The 13,789-nt window shown below is 45.6% G+C and overlaps 3 protein-coding genes across 4 annotated transcripts; 2 read left to right on the top strand and 1 right to left on the bottom strand.

Annotated features, from left to right (window-relative positions):
- Positions 1-711: 711 nt before the first annotated feature.
- Positions 712-8,367, top strand: actl6a (actin-like 6A). 2 transcript variants are annotated; one of them, XM_012841949.2, is made up of 14 exons: positions 712-887; positions 1,444-1,520; positions 2,292-2,466; positions 3,521-3,621; positions 3,729-3,826; positions 4,052-4,146; positions 4,816-4,937; positions 6,001-6,090; positions 6,225-6,286; positions 6,922-7,036; positions 7,264-7,344; positions 7,456-7,551; positions 7,669-7,755; positions 7,904-8,367. In XM_012841949.2, the coding sequence occupies exons 1-14, from the start codon at positions 863-865 to the stop codon at positions 7,982-7,984; spliced, it is 1,305 nt and encodes a 434-aa protein (XP_012697403.1). In that variant the 5' UTR covers positions 712-862; the 3' UTR covers positions 7,985-8,367. The 2 variants fall into 2 exon arrangements, with proteins under 2 accessions (XP_012697403.1, XP_012697404.1); XM_012841950.3 differs by having other exon boundaries at positions 4,816-4,922.
- mrpl47 (mitochondrial ribosomal protein L47) lies at positions 8,339-10,581 on the bottom strand. The gene is made up of 7 exons (XM_012841951.3): positions 10,430-10,581; positions 10,145-10,272; positions 9,788-9,848; positions 9,555-9,651; positions 9,289-9,419; positions 9,099-9,194; positions 8,339-8,880 (listed from the first exon to the last, which is right to left on the bottom strand). Exons 1-7 carry the CDS (start codon positions 10,555-10,557, stop codon positions 8,769-8,771), a joined length of 753 nt encoding a protein of 250 aa, XP_012697405.1. The 5' UTR covers positions 10,558-10,581; the 3' UTR covers positions 8,339-8,768.
- A 245-nt stretch (positions 10,582-10,826) lies between these two features.
- ndufb5 (NADH:ubiquinone oxidoreductase subunit B5) lies at positions 10,827-13,498 on the top strand. Its single transcript, XM_012841953.3, has 6 exons — positions 10,827-10,972; positions 11,490-11,575; positions 11,713-11,779; positions 12,136-12,197; positions 12,495-12,601; positions 13,252-13,498. Exons 1-6 carry the CDS (start codon positions 10,858-10,860, stop codon positions 13,370-13,372), a joined length of 558 nt encoding a protein of 185 aa, XP_012697407.1. The 5' UTR covers positions 10,827-10,857; the 3' UTR covers positions 13,373-13,498.
- The last annotated feature ends 291 nt before the right edge of the window (positions 13,499-13,789 follow it).

Here is a 13,789-nt window from a genome sequence, read left to right on the forward strand (position 1 = left end):
CCGAAGGCTTATGAACTTGATGATCCCCAATTCCCAAACGAGACGCAGGCAAATCTAAACATTTGTATTTGTTTGGTGTTCATTATTTATTTGCAAATCATTGTGTGTAACAAGAGTAAATAGCACATATATAAAGTAAACACTAAATGTCAAGGGCCGACTAAGGTGGCACGACTTTAAAACTTTTCCTCTTTTTTTTTTGCTGATCTAATGTAGCCTATAGCCTACTATTCCCTTTCATCTTTTATTTTTGTATGATCTTATAACTATTTCAATGCACTTTACCTTTAATAAGTGCTTATTTGTCTGTGTTTCTTTATCTGCTTATTTGTAAAGCACTTTGAATTACCAATGTGTATGAATTGTGCTATGTAAATAAACTTGTCTTACCTTGCCTAGACAGTTTAAAATCACCTGCTCTAGCCTATTGATAAACAGAAACGGAAGGCAGCACATATCAAATTTCATCCTATAGCCTACATTAATAGTTTTTATAGCCTAGTTTTTTATATTAATTTGCAATCATATAATAGTGAAGGGTATCAATAATGAACGCATACAATCAGTTGTACTTTAAATGTGTTGATGTGTTGGTTTTTTCCCCAGTCACTCTTCTCATAGTAGCTCACCAAGTCTGCCTTTGATACTTCAACGCAACTTGTATGTGACGACCGAATTGAAGGTGGAGCTATCTAAATGCTTCTATTTCATTGGCTACCATTGGTGAAGACTGTGGCGCGGCTAGGTTGACCACATTTAATTCATTTCTTTGTTGTGATTAAACGTTAGCCGGTTCTGAGATCTCTCTCGCCGTTTGAGTTTGTAAACTAGTGATAGTTGTTTGCATTCCAGTGCTGAGAGAATGAGTGGAGGGGTGTACGGAGGCGGTAAGTGTGATGTATTAATTGTAGCGAAATCAATGAGTGCGCCACGTTGTAGTGGCCCAGTGTCTTATGGTTAGCACACAAGCTAACTAGTTAGCTTACGTTAGCTAATAGTAATAATGTTATAGCTAAGGTTGGCCATTCAGCCTCACGTTAAATGTAGTTTATAGTGTGAAGATGAAAATAAACTGTATTCTTTGTTTGAATAAGTGTGCAAAACACTTAGGGGGAGTAATCTGATGAACGCAAACTTGCAGACATCGCTAGCTGCTGTACGCTAACACGAATGATCATCCTAATGTTAGTGTTCATGATGTTCTCTTTGAAAACAGAACGTTTTTTAACGATGTAACAGTAGCTGTTTGTTACCAAGATTTATATTTCAACATGTGTGCTTATTGTAACACTAACTGTTATTTATCAACGTGGCCGATATACACGACAGTTAGCTACTACTCTGACAAAGTGAACTAAACTAAGAGTTGACTGTGAGTTCACCTGTGAGTTCTTTAGTGTGACCTGACGTGTGCGTGATTTTTATTTATTTATTTTTTTCCAGATGAGGTTGGAGCGCTTGTGTTTGACATCGGCTCGTACACGGTGCGCGCAGGCTATGCCGGAGAGGACTGTCCCAAGGTAAAGGCGGCACACCCCCTCTCCTGTGCGCTCTTGATTCTCCCCTCACGTGAATGGACATCCAGCTTGCATACCCTCTCATGTCTCTGGTTGGATAGCAGTTAGACAGCAGTCGGAATGTGGGGCATGACCTTTGTGTGAGGTCATGAGAAGGGATTATTTTAAACCAGTGAATGTGGGACCATAACGTAGCTGCACCTTGTTGGTTCTGGGATTCATTTCTGTTTCTAGTGCCTCACCTGGTTATGGGTATGGAAGTGATCCTCTAGGGCAGGGAGACGTCACATTCTACCGCAGATGCCCCTTAGTAACCGAGCACTTCATATTTTGTCCAAATCTGATAAACTTCAGCATTTTAGCTGCATCTTTTACAGACGGAGTCAGAACAGTGGGTTGGCCACATAAGATACTGTCTAAGTGAGGGTCCGCGGTCAGATTAATGCACCTGTGACGTTTAGGGGTGGGAATTAGAGTAACTCGCGATATGGTACTGCCATGAGATGTTGCCCACGACATCAATGGTATTGCGATACAGAGATACTCTTTACATCATGATGCATCACTTTTTGTCCCACCCCGAGTGCCGATATTAGGTTGTTAGGAGTATTAGGTTGAGTGTGGGGTTGGGGAGCTGAGTTTGAGGTGTAGCGGGCTGATTTGAACACAAGCTGTATTGGTTCGTTGCAGTATTAGGTTGAGTGGTGTTAGAGAGCTGAGTTTGAAGTGCCATGCTGCGGGCTGATTTGTGGGGTACTTCCTCTCTGCCCTCAGGCTGACTTCCCCACGGTGATTGGAGTAACGATCGACAGGGAGGATGGCACTGTTCCCATGGAGACGGACGGAGAGAAGACCAAGCAGAGTGGCACCACCTACTACATCGACACCAACCAGCTCCGTGTGCCCCGAGAAAACATGGAGGTCATGTCCCCCCTCAAAAACGGCATGAGTATGTCTGCTTGTCTTTACATGGTCCCTCATAAAGCATGTTTTTAATCCGTCCTATGTGTTAAGTTGTGATTGTTGATCAGTGAAGTATGTGTGCTTGTGTTTTTTCTGGGCTGTAAAGTGTCTTTACTTCCTCTGGTGTCTGATGAAGAGATTACTTCCAGAATGAATGTTCATAGTCCGTCTGTGATGACCTGTGACCTGGTTGTCCTAAGACTCGGCTGTCCATGGTACTTGAAGGCCATGTGTTTACGGATAGTGAAGGCCATGTGTTTACGGATAGTGAAGGCCATGTGTTTACGGATAGTGAAGGGCTTTTTATTGGTCACAATGTTACATTCAGTGTAGAATTGTAGAAAGATTGGAAAAGGATTGTCCTAGAAGTCTTTGGCCTCAGAGAGCAGAGTATTATTGGATGGTTTCCTTGGAGTCCTGGCCTGGAAGGAAGCTGCCGTAGATGAGAAGACGATGAACACCTATTTTAGCTTCACCCTTCAGTGTCATTGCATCAGAAAACGGAGCCTTTTCTCTGCTCTGTCCCTCATTCTGTGAAAATTCAGTTTGTTCAACAGTCTACCCCTAGAGTTCTAACCTCCATCTCACCCAGTCGTACGCTGTGTCACTCACCCAGTGCCCGCTAACTACCTTACCCAGTGCCCTCTAACTACCTCACCCAGTGCCCGCGAACGAACTCACCCAGTCTTACTCTAACTAACTCTCCCAGTCTTACTCTAACTAACCCACCCAGTCTTACTCTAACTAACCCACCCAGTCTTACTCTAACTACCTCACCTTGTTGGAATTCGGTCTGTTGGAACTTGGGCAGTTCAGTCCACCTCAGTCTGGGAACTCAGAGGTCCAGTCCTTAGTCTCTGTCCTCACTCTGTGCATCTTGGAATAAATGTAGGAGCTTTTATAGTGTGTGTGATGTGACGTGACGGTCACTCCTCGGTTTAGAGAGTGTGTGTGTCTGTCTGTTTGGTTTCCTGTGTGTGTGCGCGGATTGCCCGGCTTGACTGAATGTGTGTGTCTGTCTCTTTGGTTTCCATGTGAAGTTGAAGACTGGGACAGTTTCCAGGCCATTCTTGACCACACCTACAAGATGCACTTCAAGTCCGAGCCCAGTATGCACCCCGTGCTCATGTCCGAGGCCTCGGTGAGTTTCTCAGCGCATTCTCAGAGTAACTGTGGCTTTTTATTCATGGATGCTTTCTGTTGACTTTGACTGTCTGTGTGTGTGTGTGTGTGTGTGTGTGTGTGTAGTGGAACACCCGAGCAAAGCGTGAAAAGCTGACAGAGTTGATGTTTGAGCACTACAACATTCCCGCTTTCTTCCTGTGCAAGACTGCAGTTCTCTCTGCGTATCCTTACGGCCTACTGAGGCAGCGTCTAACACTCTTACTTTATATTGCATATAATTACATGATTATAACTTTATATTACAGTGCTGCAACTAGTCTGTACAGAAAACTGGATGATTAACTTTGTGTCTGGATATGGTTATACACTGTAAGACTACCTCTATCGGTGATGAGTAAAGTGCGTGTGCTAGTGTGTGTTGGCTCCCTTGACTCTGAGTGTGTCAGGTTTGCAAATGGGCGCTCCACGGGTCTGGTGTTGGACAGCGGCGCCACACACACGACGGCCATCCCTGTACACGACGGCTACGTGCTGCAGCAAGGTGAGCGTCCTGTCTCTCTCTCTCTCTCTATCTATCTATCTATCTATCTATCTATCTATCTATCTATCTATCTATCTATCTCTCCTGCCTCTGTCTGTCTCTCTCTTTCTCTGTGTCTCTTTTTTTCTCTCTCTCTCTCTTTCCCTCTGCCTCTTTCTCTGTCTGTCTCTCTCTCATTCTCTCTGCATCTGTCTCTGTCTGTCTCTCTGTCTCTCCTGTCTCTGTCTCTCCTGTCTGTCTCTCCTGTCTCCACCTCTCTCCTGTTCCCTCTGGCCTCTGACAGCTACCTGCTGCAGCAAGGTGAGCTTCCTGTCTGTCTCTGTCTCTCCTGTTCCTGCAGCAACCTGTGCTTCCTGTCTCTGTCTCTCCCGTCCGTCCTCTGACAGGCTGCCTCCTGCTGTGTGTGACGTCTGATCATTCTGTGGCGGTTTGGTCCTGAGTGGCTGACACGAGTATCCAGCTCAGTGACGCACTTAAGGAACAGAGTGTGTGTGTGGCGCGCGCCTAGAGACAGAGAGAGTGTGTGTGACCAGCACCTAGAGAATGTGCTATTTTGATAAAGTGTGCCATTTTAATTTGATTTAATGAAGGACTCAAAAACACAGAGGCTATTGTGTGTGGAGTGTGATGTGCTGCGGCTGCCTCTAATGTTGTGTGTGTGTGTCTCAGGCATCGTGAAGTCTCCGTTGGCAGGTGACTTCATGAGCATGCAGTGTCGTGAGCTGTTCCAGGAGCTCGGTACAGAGATCATCCCCCCCTATATGATCGCCTCAAAGGTGAGACCTGCCAAAGTAAGTCATGCCCTTTCATTACCATTTCAGTCCGTCTGGGGTGTGGGGCGCCTCGCAGTGAGGTGGAGGTGGAGGGAGTCCGAGGTAAAGGTGATGTCACATCCTGTTGCATGTTCACCTTGGTTAGGGTCTAGTTTATTCACTCTTAAGCCATCTCTAACTGTGTGTAGTTGTGTAGTGGTTTGTAGTTAATAACATCTGCATGACTAGAACAGTAACTGCTGGTCCAAGCTGGATTCTTCCTAGTGTGTGGGCGTGTACGTGGGCGTGTGTGTGTGTGTGTGTGTGTGTGTGTGTTTACAGGGGGTAAGCGTGTTCATGTTCATCTGTGATGTGCACCATGGGTCATTTCAGTATGCAGTGTGCTTCAGCTTCTGCTCACATCCCCCAGCTTCCCAGTGTTGGACCCACATCTGACTGCTCCAACATGGCCACTCATGATACCCCCCCCCTCCCCCTTTCTGCCTCTCTCCCTCCCTCCCTCCCTCTCTGTGTGTCTTTCTTTCTTTCTTTCTTTCTTTCTTTCTCTCTCTCTCTCTCTCTCTCTCTCTCTCTCTCTCTCTCTCTCTGTCCCTAACTGTCTAATCTGTCTCTCTGTCTCCCTCCCTCTCTGTCTGTGTATCGGTCTCTCTCGGTCTGTCTGTCTGCCTCTCTCCCTCTGTCTGTCTGTCTGTCTGTCTGTGTGTGTGTGTGTGTGTGTGTGTGTGTGTGTCTCTCTCTCCCGGTCTTTGTCCCTATCTGTGTCTAATCTGTCTCCCCCTCTCTCTGTCTATATGTCTGTCTGTCTCTCTCTCTCTCTCCCCCTCTCTGTCTGTGTGTGTGTGTCTCTCTCTCTATCCCTGTCTCTGTCCCTATCTGTATCGTGTCTGTCTGTCTCCCTATCTGTCTCCCTATCTCTCTCTGACTGTGTGTGTCTCTCGCTGTCTTTGTCCCTATCTGTGTCTAATCTGTCCCCCCCCTCTCTGTCTGTCTGTCTGTATATGTCTCTCTCTGTCTGTGTGTCTGTCTCTCTCTTTCCCTGTCTCTGTCCCTATATGTGTCTAACCTGTCTCCCTCTCGTCAGGACGCTGTGCGTGAAGGATCTCCTGCCAGCTGGAGGAAGAAGGAGAAACTTCCTCAGGTCTCCCGCTCCTGGCACAACTACATGTGTAACGTAAGTGTCTGTGGTTGGCTGATGGCTCTATGATTTCACAGGTTATCCGTGTGGCGTGGTCGTAATGATTGTAATGTTATTATTATTGTTGTTTGAGACGACTGGTAATCCTGCGTCCTCTCTGCTCTGGTCAGTGTGTCATTCAGGACTTCCAGGCCTCAGTTCTGCAGGTGTCCGACTCCCCTTACGATGAACAGTAAGACCTTACCATTGGTACCTTTATTACCTCATGGTTTACAAACACTTTATCAGAGGCAGAAAAACGGAGAAAGAGTCATCAACATGAAGACACACACACACACACACACACACAAACAAACAATTAAACTCTTCCATACATACATGCACCCTCTTTTCTCCAACCCTGCCCACAGATAGTTTATGGAGGTCTTTTAGAATGACAACAAAAGCCATCAGCTTTCCATCCGCCCGCCCAATTACTTATGTAATGACTATTTATTGGGCCTGAATGTAACGTCATGGTCACATTCTTGGCCCCCTGACCTTCAGCTGTTTCTGAAGGTCGTATGGCCTCCTCCTCATGCTTACCTGTGGACATGCAGGCGGATGGGAGATGCTGCGCACGTTGTTGCCCTAGTTACCTCGTCTGAATGTGGGTCAATTAGAAAGGGAGAATTCCCAGAGGAGGTGTGTGTGTGTGTGTGTGTGTGTGTGTGTGTGTGTGTGTGTGTGTGTGTGTGTGTGTGTGTGTGTGTGTGTGTGTGTGTGTGTGTGTGTGTGTGTGTGTGTGTGTGTGTGTGTGTGTGATGTGAGCCCCTCTGTCAGTGTTCCAGTTTCACTACTCTGAGCTGTGTGTGTGTGTGTCTACAGAGTGGCAGCCCAGATGCCTACCATGCACTATGAGCTGCCCAACGGTTACAACTGTGACTTTGGAGCAGAGAGATTAAAGATCCCCGAGGGACTCTTTGACCCCTCCAACGCCAAGGTGAGCAGGGTCAAGGGTCAGGAGGGGGAGGGTCTTAGTGATTCCTCCAATGTGGTGTGATGGGACACTTACAACAGCATCAAGGGGAAAAAGGGGGGGAGTGTTTAGCCCTGTGTAACTACCTCATGGCATGGAGTCTATGCGTTTTTCTCAAACCTAGTGCCTTGTGCTGTGTTATTTGTGTTGAAATCCTTGCCCATGTAACTGTGCTTTGGCTCTCCCTGCAGGGCCTGTCTGGTAACACCATGCTGGGAGTGGGCCACGTAGTGACCACCAGTGTGGGGATGTGTGACATCGACATTAGACCGGTAGGTACACTGACCTCTGACCTCACAGCACTGACTGGACACAGGGCTCAGAGTGCAGTTATGTTCCATGGCTGAAGCTGAACCTTTTCGTGTGTGTGTGTGATGTTTCAGGGTCTATACGGAAGTGTGGTGGTTACTGGAGGAAACACACTCGTTCAGGGCTTTACCGATCGCCTCACCAGGGAGCTGTCACAGAAGACCCCACCGGTCAGCACTGCTTACACACTCACTCTCACACACCAGCTACACTACACCCTCCTATGAGCTTAACGGAGATGCCTGCTGTTCTGATGGTGCTCTCCTCTCTCCTTCTCCTCTCTCCAGAGTATGCGTCTGAAGCTGATAGCCAACAACACGACTGTGGAGCGTAGATTCAGCGCCTGGATCGGAGGCTCCATCCTGGCATCACTGGTAAGCCTGCTCAGTATGGTGTTAGGTTCTGGGTTAAAACATAGGGAATATATGACACTACTGAGAGGCGTTCACAGCCAGTCTCCTCTGGTCTATGTGTGTTTGAGCCTGTCTGATATATATATGTGTGTGTGTGTCCGTCCTGCAGGGTACGTTCCAGCAGATGTGGATCTCTAAGCAAGAGTATGAGGAGGGTGGAAAGCAGTGTGTAGACAGGAAGTGCCCCTGATCACCATGGAGACGACGACTGCCTTTAAAACGCGACAAACCTCTCTGCTTGTTCACCCCTTGTACTGGACTCAGGAACAACACAAGGATGTGCTGTTTTATAGTTTTTTAAAAACACACATCAGTCCATATTCCAGTCCTTCATTTTCTTTAGTCTTTGCTATTTTCTTAAGGAACCCCACCCAGGCGCTGTGTCCCAAGTGGCAGGTCTGACTGAGTTATCTGTAACCAGCCGTTATTTCCTACATAAGAACAGAGCTGAAGGTTGTGTAAGCTACGTATGTTACAGTAGAGGGTCACTTTAGCTCTGCGGTCACAGTCAGGCTGCAACTGTCTTCTGATTTAACTGTTAGTCTTTTTGAAAAATAAACATTTTTATTGTGATGCCTTTGAATTTGGACATGACACAGATAATCCAGGAGCACTATTGTACAAAAGCAACCTGTATTTATTACGATGCTCAATCATGTCAGCACAACACAGACAGAACTCCAATAAACATCTGTTTCTCACATAACTCCTCTCTGCTCCACTTGACCCTCACACTCACACAGCACCACGACTGTACCAATCCCCCCAGAATCAGCTGCAGACCAGCCACATCAGACTGGGCTTGGCACAGACCCACACCAGAGCCTGCTTTATTTGGTCCAGTGAGGGAGGAGGCTGGATGCGGAGATGGATCAGCCTCTGGTCCTCCAGTTGGTCCAGGGAGGGATGCTGTCGTGAAGTGGTCCAGGGAGGGATGCTGGAGGCTGAGATGGCCTCTGGTCCTCCAGCGGCACTCACGCTGTCTGCGCTGATGCTTTAGGGAACAGCTCTGCCTGCCTCTCCTCCTTCTGCTTCTCCAGCTGGGCCTTCCTCACCTTGGAGCGGATGCGCTTCTCCAACCTCAGCCTGCAACACACACGTCATCAAACATAACCAGTGCAAACTAAAGAGTAGAAATGTTGCAAAGTACAGAAATATCTGATCTAGTTGGGGAAAAAAAAAGGAGGATAATGCATTCCATGGTGAGACCAGAAATAGTGCTGCCTTTTTTTTTTTTTTTTTTTAAACCATCCCCTCACTGTAACCATGTTGACCTTGTGTCTCATGAATTTGACCTTTCTTACCTCATGTGCGGTTCAACAAATTCTGGTGTGAAGAAACGCTTCCTCCTGTATCGAGAGTTCAGGTGCCAGGGAATGGGGTGTTCTCTGAAGCGATACCTGGTTAAAGGTGAAGGAAGGAGTTTAGGGGCAGCAGGTGTGTGGGTGGGGTTAGAACATCACTGATGATGGGATGGGGGAAGGCTCTCCCTACCAGTACACGTGTCCAAAGACGTTCCTCCTCCACTCCCCAGGCCTTCCTTTCTCCTGCCCAGTGAGCAGCAGGCGAAGGGCCCCTTCACGCTCCTGCACAGCCGAGTCAAGCCTGGTCATGGACCTCTCCACCTGACAACAAGGGAGGCACTCACCATGACTGCATCTGCTTATGGAGAACACCTTACTGCAACCCTGATGTAACTATCTACTTACGGAAAACACCTTACTGAACTACAGCAGCCCTGATGCAGGGTACACGTGTACCTTTTTGAGTCGTTCTGGACCGGGCATTTGCAGGCGCTGTCTCTTTGACTCCTGCTCAGTGGTGAGCAGCATGTTCTTCTCCTTCAGTAGAACATACCTATCAGACGGACTTCAGTTATACAGAGTACACACTGGTCTATACATTGACAGTGTAGATATGTCTGATTGATACATTGACAGTGTAGACATGTCTGATTGATACATTCTGCTGTATTGCCAGCTTGTTCTTTTACCAGAGCTTGTGTAAATCCTCATTGCTTTTTGCCCGTAACTGTTTAGCTGTCCATGGGGCACCTTTTCAAAATCGAAAAATAGAACATGGTCAGTACAAAACCTACAACCAGGCGCTTAATTCCTTAGTGCAAAGCAATCACTACAATTCCAGTTACTGAAAGTTTCTATAGAAGAAAAAAACTGCATTCAGAATAACAGGTCAATAATATTTTTGGGAAATATGTTTATAACATGTTCCTTAAGACTATTCTATACCAATTCATGCCATGAGGTGAGGACATTTGTCGTTATTACTTCCCAGCATCCACAGATAGTCTGTGCATGCTGACATTATAAATCTACAAAACGTTACATACCAGACTTGACAGTGGTTTCGCCCCAGTTCTCGGGAGGATCGAAGAAATCCTCCAGACCTTTTCGGCTCTGTGATGTGTGGAAAAGCCTGTACTGCGCCGGATTCAATGCTGGAGAAAATGAGCTCGGCCTGAAACAGAATAAACAGGTGAGATTGGGGGATCCACTTGAGAGGCAGTTAGAGAACCCACATTTAATGTTACGGTAATGTTATGCTAACAAGCTAGTTTCACATTACTTAACAAAGCATTAGATTGGCTCGTACAAAGAGAGCTCTGAACCATTACCTGTTTGAGAGACTACCACATCTGGACGAACAATATTCTGTCTGTAATTTGAAAGATGGTGCTATTGATATACAGCGTTGAAATTGCCTGCATAAACCTGCAATGCGTCCTGCAGAGGTCGCAGCCATTTTGGAATTGACCAAGTGAGGACGACTTCCTTTTAACCAGGATGCACTACTCATGAGTCAATATTTGTCTTACATATTTTTTCTTTATAACATTGATGTCTACTTTATTACCTATTTAAACTAATGGCATACATTTATAAAACAATTTGTATGCCTGTACACAGATAGACATAGAATAGACATTATTCAGACATAGCGAGGCATTTATTTTTCCCACAGCAAAGATGGCGTTTCAGGAGTCACAGGAAAAGTAAGAACCAATCATAATGCCTCTCTGACGAACTTGTGCCCATAGTAGCAATGGTAGGCATGAGCGTCCTGCGGACTGCTGCTGCTTTGGCAGCCAGACTAAACCCTTTAAAACGCGTTTCCGCTGGGACTTTACTCTCTGGGTCTGCTCTACGGACAGAAAAAGGTGAATAGCGTCGTATATAAACACCACTACACTAAAAATTGTTTAATTGGAGGTCTGTTTTGATCGTGACCTTGCAAGTCCTCGCAAATGCTGTCATTGCTTGCTAGCACCATAGCGGCCATCTACCTAGCTTGCTAGATTAGTTGATAATGAACTCACCTACAAACTATCCACTGATCTGTAGAATTAGGTGACAAATGGGTCAAATGTCCCACTAAATCGCCTTGTCATGTATGCTCATAGTACAAAAATATGTTAACCAGCTAGCTACGTTAGCAATAAGTGGCAAGTTCATATGCGGTGACTAGGTAACTTTGACGTAACGTAACGTCCTCAATCTCCACATTGTTAACCGGGGAAGTATGTTTTTAAATGTCTGAATATATCCTGTTGATTGTTTGATGAGCAAATGATCGTTGCAAGCTGTCATCTAGTGATCTTAATCTGGATACGTGTGGTGATCTGCGTTACCGGTAAAGCGGCATCTAACGTTGTTGCTGATGCATTTCTCTTACAGCGGTGGTCCGTTATGGCAGTCATGGGAAAAAGATGTTTATTATCCAACCTACCGACTACTACGACAGAAGATTCCTGAATCTATTGGTAGTGCTTTGCTCTTATGGCATTTCCTGCCACGAAGTACACATTAACTACTAGAATAACCATGGGCATTACATCGCCTTCGTCTGTCATCAGTATATTCTCAACTGTTTTCTCTTTTGACTGTTCCTCTGTTTCAGAAATATTACGTTCTGCTGACTGGTATACCCATCGCAGTTCTTGTGACCTTAACGAATGTGTTCATCGGTGAGTTCCATACTGTTTGCCATGTGAAACTATACACTAACTGTTAACTAAACAGCAATATATTCCTGCTCTCAGACAAAGCTGGACAAACATTTTTTTATTGTAGACAGATAGAGGATTGAGGATGTATTCTACGTGTCTGACTTATACCCCCAGAGGTGGTATATTCTACGTCTGCTATATGCAATAGTGTAGACTTGGATGTATGTTACCCATGTAAAACACACTAAGGAGGCTTGATGTGTGATGTTTAAGAGGTATGTAATAAAATGAAAGGTTAGCAGAGGTTGAGTTTATGACTTATATTTCTATCATTTGTCATTTTATTTGCCTAATATTTTGAAATGTCTTTTCAGGAGAGGCAGAATTGGCTGAGACTCCAGAGGGATACGAGCCAGAATATTGGGAGTACTATAAGGTAGATCTCATGGCAACTGTTTATCTAGTCTAGCCTGGGATTGGGAGTACTATAAAGTAGATTTCTATCTCGTCATCTGGGATTGAAAGTACTATATAGTAGATCTCCATGGCAACTATTTATGTTGTCATCTGGGATTGGGAGTACTATAAGGTAGATCTCCATGGCAACTATGTATCTAGTCTAGCCAACATAATGTGTAAAACAAATACATATTAGTAGATTCAGTTCCCACTTAAAATACTCAGATCTGATGCTCTCCTCCCACTGTAATAACCAGCCTTTCTCTCCATGCAGCACCCCATCACCAGGTGGATTTCACGGAACATTCTGGATGACCCGGCCAAAGACTACGAGAAGATGATGGCCCTGGTCCACAATGAGCAGGAGAAGAGGCAGATGAGGTAGAGCAACCAGTCTCCCCCTCCTAGAGATAGAGATCCGTAGAGATTAGCACTTTAGTCAGCTAACCCTAACCCAGACGAAGTAGAGCAACCAGGCTCCCCATCCTCTCCCCCTGCCGTAGAGATTAGCACTTTAGCCAGCTAACCCTAACCCTTACCCAGACGAGGTGGAGCAACCAGTCTCCCCCTCCCCTCCCCCTGCCGTAGATATTCGAGCTTTCGTCTAAAATCTTAGAGACTAGTTTCTAATTACCACAGCATATTATTCTGATTACCACACCCCATTATTCTAATTACAGATATTACCCTTTATAGTGTTCTGATTACCACCACATTATTCTAATTACAGATATTACAGTATATAGTATTCTGATTACCACCACATTATTCTAATTACAGATATTACCGTATGTAGTATTCTGATTACCACCACATTATTCAGTCTAATTTTGCCATAGTAGAGATACCCTTTCTAATTACTAACTGGCTGTGTTCACAGCAGGCCATCGCTAATGGGTAAAGTATGCTATGAGTGTGTGTATACTATGAGTGTGTGTGTACTATGAGTGTGTGTGTATTTAGGCTAACATTCACTGGTGAAAAAGACTGTGAGTGTGTCTGAGTGTATGTGTTTGTGTGTGTTGCTGCAGGAACATGCATCTAGAGGTGAGGAGGCACATGCGACAGAAGGGTGACGGCCCGTGGTACCACTACGAGACGCTGGACAAGAGTCTGATTTTCAGCGGCCACAAGGCCACCCCTGACGACTGAGCCCTGTCCGGGGCCCTCCCATGGAAACTGTACAATGAGAACAGCTGTGTGTTGATACTGCAAATAATATCTGTCTGATTATTTTTTTCGTCTCTGCATCATTAAAGTATGCACCAACTATTTAAACAACTCGCCTTGTTAATTCAATTAAGTGTTATTAATTTATATAGCACTATAGAGATTGTCTCAAAGCGCCTGAACCCCCTCGAGCACAAGGAAAATTGCCCGTTTGACAGGGAGAAACCTTTAGCAGAACCCAGCTCATGAGGGGGCAAGAAGCAAGAAGTTGTTATTTATCCAGACTTCCACATCTTCAATGCTTCAAGCTTAGCTAGTGGTTAGTCATCTGGCCTTATGGAGGCTATAGTGTCATTGGACAGGGAGACAACAGTATCATTGGACAGGTAGGCTATAGTA

The sequence above is a fragment of the Clupea harengus genome, chromosome 10 (assembly GCF_900700415.2).
Source record: "Clupea harengus chromosome 10, Ch_v2.0.2, whole genome shotgun sequence".
NCBI classification, from domain to species: domain Eukaryota; kingdom Metazoa; phylum Chordata; class Actinopteri; order Clupeiformes; family Clupeidae; genus Clupea; species Clupea harengus.

What these genes read in the sequence shown, in the direction of transcription:
- actl6a (XM_012841949.2), top strand. Translation starts at nt 863, where the DNA reads ATGAGTGGAGGGGTGTACGGAGGCG. An exon ending in GACTCCCCTTACGATGAACA is followed by an intron (nt 6,287 to 6,921) that starts GTAAGACCTTAC and finishes GTGTGTCTACAG; the next exon opens with AGTGGCAGCCCAGATGCCTA. An exon ending in TGTCACAGAAGACCCCACCG is followed by an intron (nt 7,552 to 7,668) that starts GTCAGCACTGCT and finishes TCCTCTCTCCAG; the next exon opens with AGTATGCGTCTGAAGCTGAT.
- mrpl47 (XM_012841951.3), bottom strand. Translation starts at nt 10,557, where the DNA reads ATGGCTGCGACCTCTGCAGGACGCATTGCAGGTTTATGCAGGCAATTT. An exon ending in GAGGATTTACACAAGCTCTG is followed by an intron (nt 9,652 to 9,787) that starts GTAAAAGAACAA and finishes TCCGTCTGATAG; the next exon opens with GTATGTTCTACTGAAGGAGA. An exon ending in GTCCAGAACGACTCAAAAAG is followed by an intron (nt 9,420 to 9,554) that starts GTACACGTGTAC and finishes CCTTGTTGTCAG; the next exon opens with GTGGAGAGGTCCATGACCAG.
- ndufb5 (XM_012841953.3), top strand. Translation starts at nt 10,858, where the DNA reads ATGGTAGGCATGAGCGTCCTGCGGACTGCTGCTGCTTTGGCAGCCAGA. An exon ending in TGCTCTACGGACAGAAAAAG is followed by an intron (nt 10,973 to 11,489) that starts GTGAATAGCGTC and finishes TTTCTCTTACAG; the next exon opens with CGGTGGTCCGTTATGGCAGT. An exon ending in AATATTGGGAGTACTATAAG is followed by an intron (nt 12,198 to 12,494) that starts GTAGATCTCATG and finishes CTCTCCATGCAG; the next exon opens with CACCCCATCACCAGGTGGAT.